General features: G+C 41.4%; 1 protein-coding gene across 1 annotated transcript; it reads right to left on the bottom strand.

Annotated features, from left to right (window-relative positions):
• Window positions 1-3,975: 3,975 nt before the first annotated feature.
• Window positions 3,976-11,045, bottom strand: LOC110294105 (transcription termination factor 1b, mitochondrial). Its single transcript, XM_085836406.1, is given in 3 exon segments — window positions 3,976-4,186; window positions 4,188-4,454; window positions 10,249-11,045. Coding segments are annotated over 3 exon segments (1,206 nt in total). The 5' UTR covers window positions 11,008-11,045; the 3' UTR covers window positions 3,976-4,006.
• Window positions 11,046-18,306: the final 7,261 nt, after the last annotated feature.

The following is an 18,306-nucleotide window of genomic DNA, read 5'->3' as shown; positions in this document are numbered from 1 at the left end:
CTGTTGCATCTTCCTTTGTTCCTCTCTTGGAATGAACGAGTCTGCGCACTGCCTCTCTGCGCAGGGCTGATGTACTACGCAGGGCGGGGGCTCCGCATAGGGCGGAGGTGCACTATGACCCTAAAGCCGACTGCCCTGAGGCCAAGCAGCAAGCTGGCCTTTGCCAGCCGCTTTTGGCTTTTTTCTTGACTTAAAAGCTCGAATTTCTCTCTCATAACGAGCTGCTCCCTCCTCCAAGTCTGTTTCCTCAGAAGGGCTAATTTCTTTATCTGATTCACAGCTACTAAGAACTGGCTCTTTAAACTCGTCTCTTTTCTCCTCTTTCTTTCTAATCTCTCCCCAGGTATTTTTCCCTGACATTAACTTTTCTTTCCTTTGTTTTTTCTCCTCTTTCCTTCTAGTCTCTCCCCAGGTATTCTTCCCTGACATTAACTTTTCCTCGGGTTCAAGACCCGTGGAAAGGCCTGTATACTTATTTTGCGCGCCATGCTTTCTCTTTTTTCCTGCTCTCTCTCCCCGCTTTACTTCTGATAGACTGTCTTGAATTTTGTCCAGAATTCTCCACCCTGTCTTAACTGCTTGTTGACATATGAAAAGAAATAAAAGGGCTTTTAACACTAGAGAAAGTTCAAGACCAGACATACCTTGTAAAGCTGTAACGAATGCGCATCCGTTCCCCAGCTGAAGAGTTCTGAATCTACGTCGGATCCTTCTCAACAGTCTGTTTCCGGGAACACTTCATTAACCACAGTTCCCCAGCTTTAGAGTTCTGAACCCACACCGGATCCTTCTCAACAGTCTGTTTCCGGGAACACTTCATTAACCGCTCCTTCTCCGTGATGCAGTAGCTCGCGGGTTCCAGAACCATTTATTGCCCGCCGCTTTTGTGTTCCCCTGGTAAGAACACGCTCAGGGCAACCGGAATCTTCTGCAGCACAAACTTTATTGCTTACCCCATCAGGAGCCAATGGAGAAGAGAGCCAGAGAGAGAGCCAGAGAGAGAGAGAGATGGCGGAGCCCCCTCCCTTTTATGGAGGACTGTCCTCTGCCTCGGACGTGTCACTCCCTGATTGGCTGTAGCCCATCAGCCGGAGTTGTCGTCACGGGAAAGGCAGAGCACATGTCGTGGAAAGCTACCCCGGCACATGCGCAGCTTGCTTGTTTACTACTTAGAACACGGGTGTCAGTGCCATCAGCGCCATCTTGTAATGGCAAATGTGAAGGCGGCTCCTTACACTCTTCAGTATGAAAATGAAAACCTGCAGGTATTGTACCTGCCGTCTGATCCTCAGCTTCTTCCACTGCGGGTCGCATGGGAGTCTCACATGGATACTATGGATACCGTGTGAATTTTTGAAACAAAAAAGTAATTCAAAATCAAATATGTAACAAATTCTGGCAGTGCTCACCCGCGTGACAACTGCGCTTCAGGGGCTTGGTCCTGAAGGCACGCAGTGTTCACTTTGTGCTTCCAGTTCCATCATACAAAGTCAATGACCACCGCTGACCGGCAACGCCTCAGCTGGACGCTACTGTACGTTACGAATTGCAGTGTTTCAATGTTCCTAAGGTTTTCTGCTCTCGTGAAAATATAATAGTTACGGCTTTTAGTATTTTCCGACTGTAACTCTTCAGCAAGCGTTACATTAGAGGAGCGTTGGGACTCTCCTTTCTTAGAATGTTTGAGTTTTAAAAACGCTGAGTTCCTGACTTGAATTTCAGTTTTTAAAAGTCCTCAAATTAATTTTAGCTAAGAATGAGACAGAACCTCTAACAGCTTCTGCAATGGCCTTAAACATACTTTAGTTGTTTTATACATCTATCTATAGTACTGGCAATTAGAAAATCAACCTTAAAAGGCATCGAATATGCTCTGAGTTCTCCATCACCAAACAGCCAAGAGCTCATTGATTTCGAAGGTAATCAGTTCCATCCAGAGTATGCAAATTTGCTTTTAATCATTAATAAATGGGAAATGTATATGTAAAGAATGCTTTCAAAATAAAGTTTTATGATTCATATCAGTAAATGTTTTATTTATATGCTTAATTTATATACATATATAGGGTTATATACAAATTTCTCAAGTAAAGAAGGGGTTTTTTTTTGGTTTTTGGTTTTTTGTTGTTTTTTTTCGAGACAGGGTTTCTCTGTGTAGCCCTGGCTGTCCTGGAACTCACTCTGTAGACCAGGCTGGCCTTGAACTCAGAAATCCGCCTATCCTTGTCTCCCAAGTGCTGGGATTAAAGGTGTGTGCCACCACTGTCTGGTGTAAAGAAGGGTTTTAAGTAGAAACAGACTCTGAAGCCCTGGCCTAACCTATGTCATGGTGTGACTTAAGTGCAGGTTGTTAAGGGTAAGTAAGGAAAGGCAGAGGCTTAAGCAGTTTAGCAATATTGAGTGCTCCATTTAAAATAAAAAATAAACTCTGGGATATGAATACACATCTACCAATATTTGTTTTGATTGTACTCAAAGCCTATTATTTAAAAAGTTAATCTTGCTTGACAGTCACTATCCATTCGTCCCCCACCATGTCTCTAAAACCCCAAAGATGGTATGTTATACTTATGTCTGTTCTAGATAACCTTAGGCACTTAAAACTATTGATGTCACACCATCTCTGCTAGCCCAGGTACAATCTTCAGAGAACACAATGTTTTCTTGTGGTGCTACAGGGCAGAGGTTGGATACCTGTCTCCTGGGGCTAAGTGGAGAGTGCTGCTGTGCCCTTTTCACTGTGTATAGGCCACCTCCATCCTTCACCTGTGGCTCTTCCTTTACAAAAGCCGGAAACAGCAGACAAGTCTGTCTTACACAGCACCCTCTCACCTCTTCTACTTCCTTCTTCCATTTTTAATGACCATATGATTGTAGGTAGTCCACCCAAATAATTCAGGATAATCTTTCTTAAGACTTTAAAAATAGGCATTTTTGAGACAGTCTCAAGACTGTAAACAAGGCTGCTTGAAATACTTCCTCCTCAGGCTTACAAGAGCTGAGATTCTTAACCACATTTAAATTTAATACCAATGTGCCAATTACCAAATTCTAATGCTTCCCACAACTAACATACTAACATCTTTGGGCAGTCATTATTTTACCTTCTAGGTTACCCCTGTATAAAAGAAATCAGAATATACCAACCCAAGGTTAATTCTGTCAGGGGAGGATACTGGTTATTCAAATGTAAACTGTAAAACAATGGAAACTCACATTTTACTATTTTTACTGGCATTACACTCTGAAATTGAACTACAATTGGCTAGCATATTGAAATAAGAGAAAATCTTGGGGTTGAAAATGAGAAGAGGCAGAACACATATAACCATCAGCCTTCATGAGCTGGGCATCTGACCCAGGCCTTCCACATGCTGAGGAAGCCGCACTCCCACCCAAATCTACTGCTAAAATGAAAACAGAAACTGCAAGGCACATTCTGTCAAATCTTCCTACACTGTTCTACTGTAGAAATGAGGAACCGCTGCTGCTGCTGCTACAGAACAGCTAAAGCCTACACCATCTAATGGGCTGTTATGTTAACTTAAAATAAGAAGGGGTAGCTAGAACTATATGTGAGCACACTAACTGTGAGTTCTTATGTGCTATAAAACAAAGTATCCACAGAATCACTATACATGTGTCTGCAGTGAAAGTCAAAACTCTTACGCCAGCAAGAGGTTCAATGGATAAAAACACTTTGCTTCCAGGCCTCATGACTAAGTTGGTCCCTGGAACCCACTCAGCAGAAAGAGATCCAACTCCTAAAAGCTCTCTTCAACCTTCACTTGTGCCTCGGCATGCACACACATAAGCACATGTACATACACACAAAATACATACAAAATAAATGTAATCTTAAATATTTTAAAATTTTTATTTAAAATTTTTAAATAAAAAAAATAATTAAAAAACAAAAACAAAAACAAAACTCTCCTGTTTGAAAAGTCCAAACTGGAACCAGTGCCACACCTGTCCGATTGCCTGCGACTCCTCCTGCACTGTCCTAGCCACCTAATCTCTTCAGTTTAGCTTCATATCTTCTCTGACTCCAGGACAGCAGAGCAATGCTGGATGTGCTCAAGTCATACCCAGCATGGGACAACTCTCGGATGCGAGTTTTTAAAGTATTTATGCTAGAGTCTAAAACCCTCGGATTTTCAATTATTTGTGAAGCACTGATTTTTTTCTTCTATAAGGCAGTCTATTTTATCATTAAACTTTTTCTCTGACAAGAAGACCATATTCAGATAGCTTAGAACAAACCTCTGAACCTCCTCCTCAGTGCATCCAAGAGAAAGCAGCCTCTCTCTTATGTTTGTGTAATTTTTTTTGGTACAGTCATTGGAAAGGTCTAAGATTCTAGCTCCTGGCCCACATATCAGAAGCAGCAGGTCCTCTTTGTTTAAGTTGAAAGTTGATTGTAAAAATTCAATGTTAGTTTTTGTTGCGGCCTGCCCGCAGTCCACAACACGAACGGTTCAACTGAGAATGGCAGTTCGCTGAAAAGAGAGGAATCTAGACGGGGCGGAAGAAAGAATGGAGCTAAGACAACATTCTGATCAAAGCTCAATTTTACTATTTTCAGACACTCAGTTATAAAGGAAGGGGGAGGGAACCCAATTTCCCGCCAAGTAACTCAGGATCCAGTAGCAGGACGAACGTGCCTCCAGGCAGCAAAGGCAGGTTCCAGCAGTAGGCGTGGCAGGACGAATGAGCAGGAAGCTCCACCCTTGAGCAAGCAGGTTCCAGGCTGGGGGAAGGGAGGCCACATCTCCTCCCATTAGTTAACAAAACAAACAAACAAACATAAAAAAGGGGCTGGACTGAGGCAGAAAAATTATTTATGTTCAATAGTTCTGCCTGAGTTCTTAGGGCTAAAGAAAAAACCTGTTTCCGTGGGATTCCCTAACTTTTCTAATGGTAAACTGTATTTGGCTAAGACTGTCTTTATTATCCTAGTAAACCACTAACAGAATAGGCTCTGACTTTATAATGCTAATTAGTGCTGAATAGGTAACTACCTGTTTGCATTTTAAGTAGGGCGTTGGAACCCTGGCTGAGTTTAACTAAACAAATTTAGAATAACACTGAGCTGATAATCCTCCGCAATTTTGGGTGACAGGCGGGGAAACAGGGAGAAGGGGTAAGACCAGCTCTTTAGTACAAGGCCAGTTGGCTTTTTTTATTTGGGTGGGAGGCAGTGAAGGGCTTGCCCTTTCGACAGTAAGGTCTCCAACCTCTCTCCCCCCTATTAATTAAGTTTAAATAGGCAATGCTTAACAGAGGTGATCAAATGATTTTTTTCATCCATAGATGAGTGGGCCTTTAACCTTGACTTGGGTCCTGATTCCTCCCATGAGCTTTATAACAACTCACATCTGTGGCTCTTGGTATCTTTTGGGGAGGGGAGGCAGAGCCTTAGGTATTTTTGGTTTTTAGCTGGAATCAGATACCAACCTCTTTCAAATCAGGTGTGTCGCACAGGGAACTCAGAAACGGTCAAGCTGGACCTTCCCTCCACAGTAATCTCCTGCGCCAAGCGGTACCCATACTGTATTCATATGATTATGAATCAGTATCACAGTTCTGAGCTATGCGCGGTCTCTATATGAGACTTGTCAACCTCAGATTTAGCAAGGCCTAGACAAGAATTATGTCAGTATTAACACCATTAATTTTGGTTAAAATAGGAGCTGAAGGTCTTTCCTCTTCATCCCTGTTATTCCCAAGCCTGAGGAACCAAGGACACCTTGCAGTAACAGCAAGGGTGAAAAGCCAGAGGCCAGCTAAGGGACTAAGCCCATCTCTATCAAAATAAGAACTAATTTCTGTAAATATATGAAATTTCTACTTCCCTAGCTCTCCTGGTAAATCTAAATCCTATCTCAGGCTGAAAGCCACGTGCTGGGATGTCCTTGGAAGGGAGATTAGCAGTACCACTTGTTTGCTCTTAGGGGAGGAGAACCGGAGAATGTGGATTGACTTGCTTGAGAAAAGAAAGAAATCTAAACAATGAGAGAGTAGCACTGTAAATTTTCTGTTTGGAGAAGTCAAGGTACTTTATTTAGATGCAAATTGTAAAACTAAAGCTAATCTCCGGCCTCTTGTAGGGGAATTGGCTCAGAGGAAAACAGTTTCTGGGAGCTTCCACTCCCAGCTGAATTCTAAGCACAAGAGGAATTTTAGTCTTTAGAATGATACTTACGAGAAGAGACAGAATCTGTGTTTACCTGACGAATTAATCTCTCTGGTAGCCACCGTGCTCCATCTTCATCTCGTGAAAAAACACAAACCGAGCCTCTTCCCCAGATTAGAACTGGATTCAGACCCTTCCATTTATTAGTCAGGGCGTCCTTCCATTTTACCAATGCATAAGAATTAGAAGTAACTGGGTGCCAGTGGCGTTCCGCTGCAGACTGACCTTTAATGTCAGTTTGCAAAAAGTTTAGGACAAATAAGGTGAAGGCAAGATGAGCCTTTGGTGACCTTGGGGGAAATGCTCTGAATTAACTTTGCTAGGTAATTTAGAATATAGGAATCTCTAATAATTGAACTGAATATTAGACCAGTCTAAGATTGAGTTAGAATGGCTGGTCACACTGAAGAAGAGTGAAAAATCATTATGACTCTATTAAATGACTAATTTTACTAAGTCTGAATATACAGTCTCTGATGTACTATTGCCATAAGGTTAAAAGGCTAGAAGCTAGTCTTGAAAGACCCCCGAAGGGAGACCCTCACTCAAGTCTCGGGACAGCCGCGAACCCAAGAAGACACTGAGACCGAACTCAGAGTATAGGAAGGAAGATTTAATAAAGGCACAACGAGTAAGCACATGAAGCAGAGCTCTGGGGTCGAAACTCATACACCAAGCATGGTGTAGAGGAGAATCAACCACGACCCAAATTTTTCACAGGCTTATATAGGAAAAAGCCAAGGCGGGAGCAGGGTAGGAAAAGTACAAGTTTGCGTAACTAAGGGGTTTTGCCAAGGGTTTTGCCAAGGGGCTTTCCGTAACCAAGGGGTCGTGTCCTATATTTTGGCAATGTACCCGATCTATTGGAACATTCTGGGGTTGTACCAGGAGGCCCTTATCTCAAAAATGTTCTTGGGGTTGTTCCAGGAAGCCTTTATCTAAAAAAATGTTCTTGGAACAGTCTTCAGTTGGGAGGGGTTGGACTCTGGGGTGAAGAGTTCAGGAATGTACTCTCGGGTGAAGAGTTCAGGAGTGTTCCGGGAACAATCTCCAGCTGGGAGGGGTAGGACTCTGAGTTGAAGAGTTCAGGTCTTCAGTAATTTTCCTCTTTCAGTCTAAACTGGAAAAATGACAAGCAAGGATGGATCTAAAACATGAATTTAATCTTTTAGTCCTTTTAATCAGGACACTGAGTTAACTTACCTGTCAGCTCAGCACACGAATTACCAATATGCTTCTGTAGAGTTCTGTGGAGAGAACCTGTTTTTCCCTTTCCTAATAAGGTAGCTGTTTTAGGATCAATCTATAAGCCAATAAGTAGACCCTTTTAAAATACTAAAAAGGATTTATTAAATTTGACATTTTAATCTCAAATTTTGAAAATAAAGGTATGTTTTAAATAGTGTGCATGTAAATGCACTAAATAGTATATATGGGGATACAATTTTTCTCTTTTGTCTTTTAAGAGGTTAAAGTTTAAAATTTTACAATATCTAAACTTTTGAATTAATAACTTGTTGGACAAAACATTTAAATATTTGGCTGTAAAGGGGCAGTGACTAATTGCACTTTCAATCATTTTTTTCTTTTTTTAAGGAACGGTTGTAACTAGAAAGCTTGAAAAGTTATTAAGAGTCACACGTGCATAATTTATTTATTTATTAACTAGAAATATGTATAAGCAATTGTAAATTTGAGAATAAATAGTATCTGAGGGACGAACAATTTTAAGTAATTATGAGCTCAGAGATATAGCATTGACTATTAATATATAAATTAAGGTTTGATTGTTCAGCATTTTAAAACACCATCTACAGCACACAACCAGATTATTTGTGTTGGGAACAGGGGCAACTGTGTGTCTTAAGACTTTGCCCCACAGCAGCTAGTTGGGCCCACGTGGGCCAACGATTGGCTGGGAGGATGAGAAAAATGACTTTACAATAATGTTTTTTCTGGCCGAAGAATTGTCTTGGGCACAACTAATTTTTAATTACCAATTAACAACAATTATAAAAGCTTTCTTTATTTTTTGTAAAACCTTTTGTAGTAAACTAAAACACTAAATAATAAAAGGATACTGTCTCTGAATCTTTTGGGTGAGAGCAAGAATTTAAGGTAAACTTCCCTTGAGAAGCATTAGTTAATAAAATACTTTCCACCTAGGAAACAATATATACTGAAAGATTAAAACTTTGGCTTCTTGTAAAGAAGCAGAAACAATAAACATTTTTCTTACATAATGTAAAGCTATATTAGCCATACGTAGAGGCAAAATTTTCTAGTGATTACCAGTTTACTAGAAGCAAAAATCTTTGAATTTAAGCATTATTTTAAACATCTGAATAGATCTGTAACACTGTTAAAAAGAAATTTTCTTGAACACAGGGAAAAACTTTTTTAGGCATTGTTTGCAAAACAAAAGAAAGGGCCACAAGCCGCTCTGGGGCTGCCCAGAGCCCTGTATTGACTCAAAGGTAAAATACTTTTTAATCTGAGCATTAATCTTAAATTTGCAATCAAACTGCAAGCTGCAGTCAATGGAACAATGGCAGTTTTAACCATAATTTTTAAGTTTTTGTGCAAGGTTAGGATAATATCTACAACTTTGGGAAAGCAAAACCTATGTTTAAAACAATTTATCACTGTTAAAATCAATATTAGAAGCATTACTATCATATTACGAAGTTTGGATATCAATTAATACCTATGAATACCTATTAAAGCAAGCTTTAACGCTTTAATAAAGAGGCATTGCTTTATATCTTATCTTAAATTTTACTATTTAGGATAGGAACCACATTAATCATTATCTAAACTAGAAATATCTTAAGAGACTCAGCCTCTGAAGCTTAATCTCAAACTCTAACTCGCTTAGCCGTGTGTCCCTATGAGTAGCACCTCCCGAAGTGGTGACTATAGGTGAAGCGGGAGATTCGCAAGAGGACCAATTCTCATTAAGGTAATGGGCAATTCCTCTATCTGAGTGATTTTTGTTAAAATTCAGTCCATCATCAGAGTTTCCACATTTATCAATTTTTGAGTTAAGAAGATCTTTTTCTGAGGAGGCCTTCTCTGATAGGCACTCCTCCTGAGATACCACAAGCTCCGCCTGAGGGCAATTTAGCCCTGGAGAAGTTGCATCTTTTATAGCATCATTTACAAGCGCCCAGAGACCTAGGGTAAAATTATCTGTCTGAGCGATATTCAAGGCCTCACCAACTTTCTCCCAGGTTCCACAATCTATCGTTTCTTCTTTCTTGAACCATGGACAACAGCTATCTATCTTATCTAAAAAATTTTTTACTAATTGTACTTCAAGCCTTACTCCTCTGGCCTGAAACAACTCCTGAAAACTAAAAACAACCGCCTGATCCATGACTTTAAACCCTTCCTTCTTCCACCTAAGCAGCTTTCTAAAAAGCTGCGGCACACCGCCTGTCTCCGTATCTAGTTCCGATTAACGAGCTGCTGACCCAAGCAGAAACAGTGTTGGGTTAGCACTGATTCAAACTTGATTTGTATCCTACCGCATCCTCAGCAACACTTTACAAAACTGAAATTTTAGGCTAGCGCTAGCATGTGTACCTGTCCGTTGCTCCGATGCTCCGATACGAAGATCCTTTCCTTTCTGTGGAGCTCCACACAGCAGTCATTTCTCTTAGCATCCCTCTGCCATTCTTCAGGTCCCTGTTCGGGCGCCAACTGTTGCGGCCTGCCCGCAATCCACAACACGAACGGTTCAACTGAGAATGGCAGTTCGCTGAAAAGAGAGGAATCTAGACGGGGCGGAAGAAAGAATGGAGCTAAGACAACATTCTGATCAAAGCTCAATTTTACTATTTTCAGACACTCAGTTATAAAGGAAGGGGGAGGGAACCCAATTTCCCACCAAGTAACTCAGGGTCCAGTAGCAGGACGAACACGTGTGTGCCTCCAGGCAGCAAAGGCAGGTTCCAGCAGTAGGCATGGCAGGACGAATGAGCAGGAAGCTCCACCCTTGAGCAAGCAGGTTCCAGGCTGGGGGAAGGGAGGCCACAAGTTTTCACACGTTTGGTGCTCTGAATTAAGATGGAAGGATTTTTAGAAATTATCTTCCTGACAAAATCTCTGGGATCATTGTGACCTAAGGACATACCAGTCTCCTGCAAAAATTCAACCATTTGCTTATTCAAATTCAGACTGTTGGAGAAGGTTCTGGGAGCATTGGTCAACAGTCGGCAGAGGCATTTATGAGTCAACCCAACAGAGCAAAGGAACTTTATATTATTCTCTAAGTTTAGATTGTTATTAGATCGAAAAAAGGATTCAGGAGAACGCTCCAAAATATTTACAATTTCAAGGTCTGATGCCATAATCTTTCTCCATAGATGCCACCGTTTTGAAAGACTTTCGGGAGTGCGTGTTATAGCTCGTGGATATCTTGATATGATGCTACCAATCACTTTGTCACTAGCTCCCTTGGACAGAAGGAACATCTTCAGCTCCTGCTCATTCGTAACAGCCTTGTTAAAAACTCCAGGCTGTCACCTCCTTGCCATGTCGATATCAACGCCCATGGTGACTAAGTTGTTCAGCAGGTCCTCCTTCTCCTCGTCTAAAGACTCCTTGTCCTTACTGTCGCATTCCACACTAAACGGCCTGAATGAAATCCACTTGAGGAAAACTTCTGCTGAATACTGAAGCATCCAGCCTCTTAAATCAAAGAGAAAGTTTCTTCTCACACACCAGATGTTTCTTGATGCCATAATCATCAGATAGCCCAAAGTTTTTCAAAGGCTGTGTAAAATAACATATAATGTTAACATACAATATTATGTGACTAACCAATGACAATATCCGATCCTTTAAATGCAAGGGGCCTCTCCAGGAGAAAGCATCCGGCCCTCCAGCTCTCCTGGTTCTGCACCCACCTCCTGCCTCACGGCTTCTGTTGGGTCCCTATGGACTCAAGGCTCTTCCTCTGACTTACAGAGAAGCAGAACACCATGCTGCCCTGCCCTTGTATCGTTCTTTTAGCTCATTGTGCCTGCTTTGACTCTCCAGAATCATTTACTCCTCTCCATCTCTTCTCTTTTCTGTGGTTTCTGACATCTTTGGCTTGTTCCTAAGAAATGGCCCTTTAATTACCATTCAAGTTTCAACTTGCCAGATGTCTGAACTGAACCTGCCACAGACACTAGATCTCTTTGCTTCTGGCTACCTCAAACTCTAAATGTAGCTCTAAAAAATAAACACTTCAGATTATCTAATTTGCATCTTTAATGTCTTTTTTAGATTTATAATACCCTTTAAATGGATCTCACGCACGCGCACACACACACATACACACACACACACACACACACATCTGTAGACAAAAGATGTCAACATTTATCTCAGTTTTCCAAACTGTTTCCTTGGTTGCAATGCAATAATTCTAAACTCATTTCCATCTTCATAGTGATATAGTTGAGGGATGGAGTGTAATTCAGAGATAGGTTAGTGGTACATTATATATCCTTAGCATGCATGAGGATTTGAGTTCAATTCCCCAATACCAGGAAGGAGGAGAGGGCAATTAATTTTCTAATTCAAAGTTGTTAGGTCTTAAACCTGGGACAAGAGTTTGCCAAGAACACTAGCTGAAGTATTCATTAAACATATCAAAGTTGTCCTGGCTGCCAGGTTCTCCCATAATCCCTCAGTCCTTATCTGTTACAGGGTCCTCCTGGCTGGCATATTCCACCTCTACCCTGAACTCTCCAGTCAGAGGCTGGGCTGCCCATCCCCCTCCAGCCATTTCAGCAACGCCAGGCCTTTTGGTCCTTTTTGGCCTTTTTGTCTCTTGGCTGTTGCTCAAGGTTGCCCTCTCTTCCTGTCCTCTCCTCCCTCCTCACATGGCCCAGCTCAGTCTGCCACTCATATCTACTCTAGATCCTTCTAGATGCCTCTGGCTGTTTTCTCCCTCATATCTACAATCACCCTTCTGTTACACCAAATCCAGGAACAGCCATGTCCTCCTTTAATTTTTTTTTTCCAGTCAAGGGTGTGGGCCCCAGTAGATCAAACATTCTGATGATGGCCATATAACCAAATGAATACAGACAATACTAACTGAATTTAATGGTTTAAAAAAAGAGCAAGAACAAAAAGTTCAATGGTTATGGAATGGGAAGTGAATCTAGGAGGAGCTGGAGGAGTGGAGTGAATGTGATCAAAATACACTGTATTAAATTCTCAATTAATTAATAAAATATACATATAAAAAGAAAAAGAAAAGAAAGAAAGAAAGCTCTAGCATGTACAATTCAACCTTTTCCCTTCCAGATGCTCATGGGTGACCTCTGCTGGATAACTGGACAGAAGACTATCACATTACAGTCAGCCAAGTTTTAGAAGAAGCGTTATAAATAAGCATGCAAAATTATCCAATAGACAGTATGAATTTTCAACTATACTTGTCTTATCCTGTGACAATTTCTATTTTATATACATTTTATAACATATACAATATTGAATAATAAATTTTTAAAAATCAGCCACTAAGGATACATATACTAAGCTTGAAGATTACTACCCTAGACAATTCATTCCTTTCAGATGATTAGCACCATGGTAAACGATAAACACGACACAGAATATTCAACAGAAATTCTAATACCAATAAAATAAGAAAAAGGTTTGCTAAGACTCCTAAGGGTAAAAAAAAAAATCTATTAGTTTGTTAGACTTGTCACAAGTAGATTTTCGTTTCTCTTTATATAACTTATCCTCCAAATAAATATTCTCTAAATGCATCAACATACAAAGTTGAACTGAGCATCTATGCAGCACCCAAAGTAGCGCTCCTCTGATTAATGCCATTGTGGTAAGCACCCCCAGGAGGTTTTTACATTCTCTCTCTTCCTTACCAAATCAACTTCACTCAAAACAGCAACAATCTTGTTCCTGCCTATTCTAGTCTCAGTGTCCTTGCTGTCTTTTCATTATTTTTAATTGACATAACAAATAATGGAATCTGTATCTATCTTCCCAAAGTCCCTCTTTTACTTTCATGTCACACACATGAGTGTGTGTGTGTGTGTGTGTTCTCCATTAGAAGCATGTCCTATTGTTTTTCCTCATAATTCTCATGTTCCCATCACCTTCTCAGTAGACGCTCTCTCCCCACAGTACTTACTACTACTATCATCAAACTCAAAGCTCACATATGAGCGCACTCGCAGGCGGGAAAGCACGGGCACTTTTCTGAGTTAAATTGTCTTTTCTTTCAGAAAAGAAAAAGGGTCATTTTCTTGAACCCAAGTTGTATTTGCAAGTCATTGTATAAACACAATGTCCTTTTAAAAACAGATTGTTGAGCTGAATTTGTAACCTCTGGCAAATTAACTATCCCAAGACAATTTTTAAAAAAGCAAATATCAAATAATTGCCTACAATCTTCCTCTAAAATAAACCATTTTCTTAAGCTTCGTTAAATTTCGTGAATATCACCAACATCTTGGTGACTGTAACTACTGAGGTTCAAGAAGGAAGATTTATGTCCCTGTCCCTGTCCCGTCCGGTCCCCTCCACCCCACCCCATCCCACAACAGGTGTTTAAAGAAAACTGCTAATCATTGGGAATTCCACAATCCCGCTACTCTTTTGACACAGCATTTAAGTGTAGAGGGGTTGTTTTGTTTTGTTTTGAACAGAACTACATCTCGATGTCGCCTTTGTCATAAGAGACTTTAGATCTCTCCAGAAAAGGAAAAAAACCGATGTTTCTACCACCACACCACTAATTTGGAAAAGAAAAAAGGCAAAAATATCGCCAGTGTAGTAGAGAATAAAGAAGTCCAGGTCAGTCCAGGTCAAATCATTTTTGTGAGATGCACGACCTCTCGCAAACTAAACATTTCTCAGTCATAATAAAAAGAAAACAGCAACGCATGGGGGGAAGGTAGCGGAATCGCAAACGCACTTTAATACCAGAATCCCACGTTACATTATTTCGTAATGCCCTATATATACAACAACCTAAGGGTGGGCACTGTCCCTAAAGTTACAAATTCCGACCCAATGCCGAGCTCTTTGCTGTATGAAGTGTGGAGGGCTTGATGAGTCTAAACTCAGAACCGCCGTAATCCCACATCGAAGGCTCGTCTTCCCTCGGGGCAGTTCTGCAATGGCCTTTAGCCACTCATCGCCTTGTCTAGCAGAGACTCGCAAGCCGCTCGCAAAGGCTCCAGCAGCTCCCCAGCCCCAGCCCACACACTGCATCCGCGCTCCTACCAACGCTCGCGGTAGACACCTTTCACTTCCGCCTCTGGACGCCCGGGAGGGACCGGAGTGCGGAAGTAACGGCTGACTTCCGGCCTCGGCCTGGCGCAGAGGTGACGTCACTAGCCCGGCGCGCGGTGCCTAAATCCGCAGCTGCCTGACCGCGGCGGCCCAGCAGGGGGCGGCTGAGACTGTGGCTGCGGGGACTCGGTCTGAGCTGGTTCGGGACCACAGGGCGGCGCCAAGGCTTTCCTCTTGTTGGGCTGAGATTCTGCCTGTACCAAGGAACAGGTTCAGTTTGATCTCTTTCTTTTAGGTTGCTTTATAGATCTTGGGGGTTTTTGTTTGTTTGGTTGGTTTGTTGGGTTTTTTTTCCCCAAATTCTGCATTTTTCTGTTTGGTTTGGTGTTTGTAAGAATAAAGATTTCTATTTGGGAATTTAAATTATTAATAATCAGTTTACCCAGAAAGTGAAACTACTGATCACAGCTTATCCCTTGCCTGGGATTACTCAGTAGCTATTTATGGTGCACGTGTGGCTCACCTTCACCAGTATGGTGGAACGCAAGACAACTTCTGCCTTGTGAACCGTAACTCCCATGGTCTCACTTCTGCCTGAATATTCTCTCCTCAGCATGCCCCATGGATTTTCACTTATGAACACCAGGAGATGGCTTTAGTCCTCTTGAAAGTATGTCAATGAGGAAAAGGTGCAGCTGAGATATGGGAGAGGTTGGGAACACCAAGGGCAGGGAGGGAAAAATGAGGGGCAAAGAAGAGGAAAAGAGAACTAGGAGCAGTGTGGTAGACAATGTTTCCCAAGACGCTGTTCTGGGGTTCTCATCTTCCTTGAGGGATATTGTTGTTGTTGTTGTTGTTGTTGTTGTTAAGACAACTTTGTATCAAAGTTGTGCTGCTATGCAAATCTCTCTCCTTTGCCGTTTCTTTTTGAAAGGATGGTGACATGTGATGATGCTTGTGATTTTAGATGATCTCACTTAGAAGGAGGAGAGTATGGAAGTCTACATCAAGATAAACCCCTCCCTAAAATTAGACTTAAAACCCTAAGGAATTAGACTCAATGTGTAGTTCAAATGCCATGTCTGTGCTATCTTCAGAATTGTCCCTGTCCTCTTGTAACCAAAGATTGATAATAATGATATAACTAGTAATATTGATTGTTGTGCCTTTGTGTCTGCCTCACTAGCTTTTCCTTGTTTGAGTCTGAACAAACTCAATTAGAGTGAGAAAGGAATTAGCCCTCCATTCCTCTAAGAGAACCCACAGGTAAAATACCATCATCCATAGATTCCAGGATTCAATAAACAAATGTCCTTTCTACATCCTTGTCAATTACACAAATCTACATCTTCCTGTAATTACACTCAAGGTCTGTAGAGGGATTTTAATGTAACAACATGTCTACTCTAGCCAGAATACAGGCATGCCCTTAGCACATACTGTTAATCCCTCTGGCTGGAATACAAACATGCCCTTATTACAGACCATTAATCCCAAAGAATGAAAGTAAAGTTAGTTTGTAGAAGGAAGCACCCATGTTTGAAAGGGGTATCTAATTAACTGGGAAACAAAGTGACGAACCAAAGAAAGATTTGACAGAATAGGATATGCCTCAATCTCATGAGAATAGAGAGATGACTTAAAGGGGGAGGCAGTTTTTCTGGGAGAGTTTTACAGAGACAGGTTGAAGAGGAAACAAGCTAGACACAAGTGAAGACTGAATGAGCCAGTGAATGAGAAGGAGCCAGAAGATCAGAACGGATTGCTAGAATTAGTTTGAGACCAAGCAGAGCAATTCAGTCAGAAGTGGAAAAAAAGCCAGATTAAATCAGTCAGCTTAGAAAAGTGTTTGAGCCAGAACAGCAGCTTTAAACAGCCTGCCAGAGTTCTGAAAGTGCCAGAAAGGGTGAGCTTATTCAGCAGGAGGTCTCAGAGGCTGAAAGCATTCTAGACCTAGATTAGATTGTACAGACAAAAGTTTGCAGGAGACAGCCCTCAGCTGTCTTACTTAGGGTTACTACTGTTGTGATGAGACACCGTAACCAAAGCAACCTGAGGAGGAAAGGGTTTGTTCAGCCTATGCTTCCACATCACTGTTCATCACCAAGGAAGTCCAGACAGGAACTCAGACAGAACAGGAATTTGGAGGCAGAAGCTGATGCAGAGGTCATGGAGGAGTGCTGCTTACTGGCTTGCTCCTCATAGCTTGCTCAACTTACTTTCTTATAGGAACTAGGAACTCCAGCACAGGGATGGCATCATTCACAAGGGATGGGCCTTCCTCCACCAATCACTTATTGAGAAAATGCTGGACTTGTCAACAGCCAGATATGATAGCGGCATTTGTCTCAGCCAAGACTTCCTCCTCTGTTAGGGCATAGGTAAAATATTAAGGCCTAGATGGAATATTAAGGCATAGGTAAAATGTTAAGACACAGGTACAAGACTAGGCTCCCATCATAAGGAAACTTTCTCATATGTTTCTTCTGTTGCTAGGAAACTTTCCAATGCCAAGTTGATTACATATTCTGTTATATTCTGTGCCCTTGGAAACCAGTCACGATAGAAGTCAGTAGAACTGTTGTGCATAGTTACCTACAACAAGCATGGACCCGAACCAACCCAACAGTACTTCCTGCACCTGTGTATAAGCTTTTATGGTATAAGCTGTCCCTGGAATGGACCCCAATCTAAGAGAGACACCTGCACCAATATAAAGAATCATTTGGATTAAGACTTTCATTTTAAGTAATGATTGAGTAAAGTTTAAGTTTCCAAGACCTCCCTTGGGAATTGACATCCTATTTGGTAGAAAGAAACAAGTATGTAGGTAACTGACACCCTGGTGGGCAAGTTCAGACATGAATACTAGACAAGGCAAGTCTCCTGCCACACTTGAGTACCCCAACCAAGGAGAACAGTGTAAATGTACAATGACATGTTCCTAAGGAATTCCCCTATCCCTAAATCCTGATAGGTGGAATAACTTGGCCCAGATGTGTGTGGATTTTAGGCTTAAAAACTGTAGAATCTAACTCAGTGTCACATTTCAGTTCCCAAATCTAGATTGTGGCTTTGATGGATCAGTCCTGGAGCATATGCTCAATAAACTGTCCCAATCTGTCTGGGATTGGTGTTCGTGGGGTTTGTAAGGTGACCCCAACGCTGATAACTACATTGTGTGAAGTTGACATAGAACTATCTAGTACAGTCACCAAGGGAACATAGGTCTCTACAAGGAAGGTTCTGTAGCCTTGCCTGTGGTTGTTTTGTTTGCATCTGAGAATTCTACATAGAGTTCTGGATGATTAAAACAGTAAAGTTATCCAATGAGTGTTAAGCAGTTAACATCATGCAAACTAACAAAAAGCTAGCTCAATTTCCTTCCCTTTATGCTGACCTCACAGTCCTAAGGATCTTACTCCAGGCAACTTACTTTCTTTGAAGAGTGCCTAACCAGAATCTAGTGAGACTCCTTGAGTCAGATTTCCTATTATAACAAAGGCCTATGGCAAAGAACAGGATACTGGCTTAGGAAATTTGCTGCCTGCAGTCCTGAAGGGATCCTGGATTCAGTGGGAATGAGGCTGACAACATAACAGGACAGAAGCGGCCAAGACAAATGGAATAATTCATAGAAATCTTAGACAGCCATGTGTGTCTAAATGCCTGTGAGATGTTTTTATCTTACAGAAACACTTTTAATCAATTACCATGGAGTGATCTCAATCTTGGTAGAGAATTTATCTCATCAGAGAGTTGGAAAGCAAATACTAAGAAGGATGGCATCTTCCTTGCTCAAAAGTGTCTACATTATGTTTTAAAATTACATCTGTAAA

The sequence above is a fragment of the Mus caroli genome, unplaced genomic scaffold, assembly GCF_978045245.1.
Source record: "Mus caroli unplaced genomic scaffold, Mus_caroli_1 scaffold_4, whole genome shotgun sequence".
In the NCBI taxonomy this organism is placed as follows: domain Eukaryota; kingdom Metazoa; phylum Chordata; class Mammalia; order Rodentia; family Muridae; genus Mus; species Mus caroli.
This window is presented reverse-complemented; position numbering and strand designations above follow the sequence as displayed.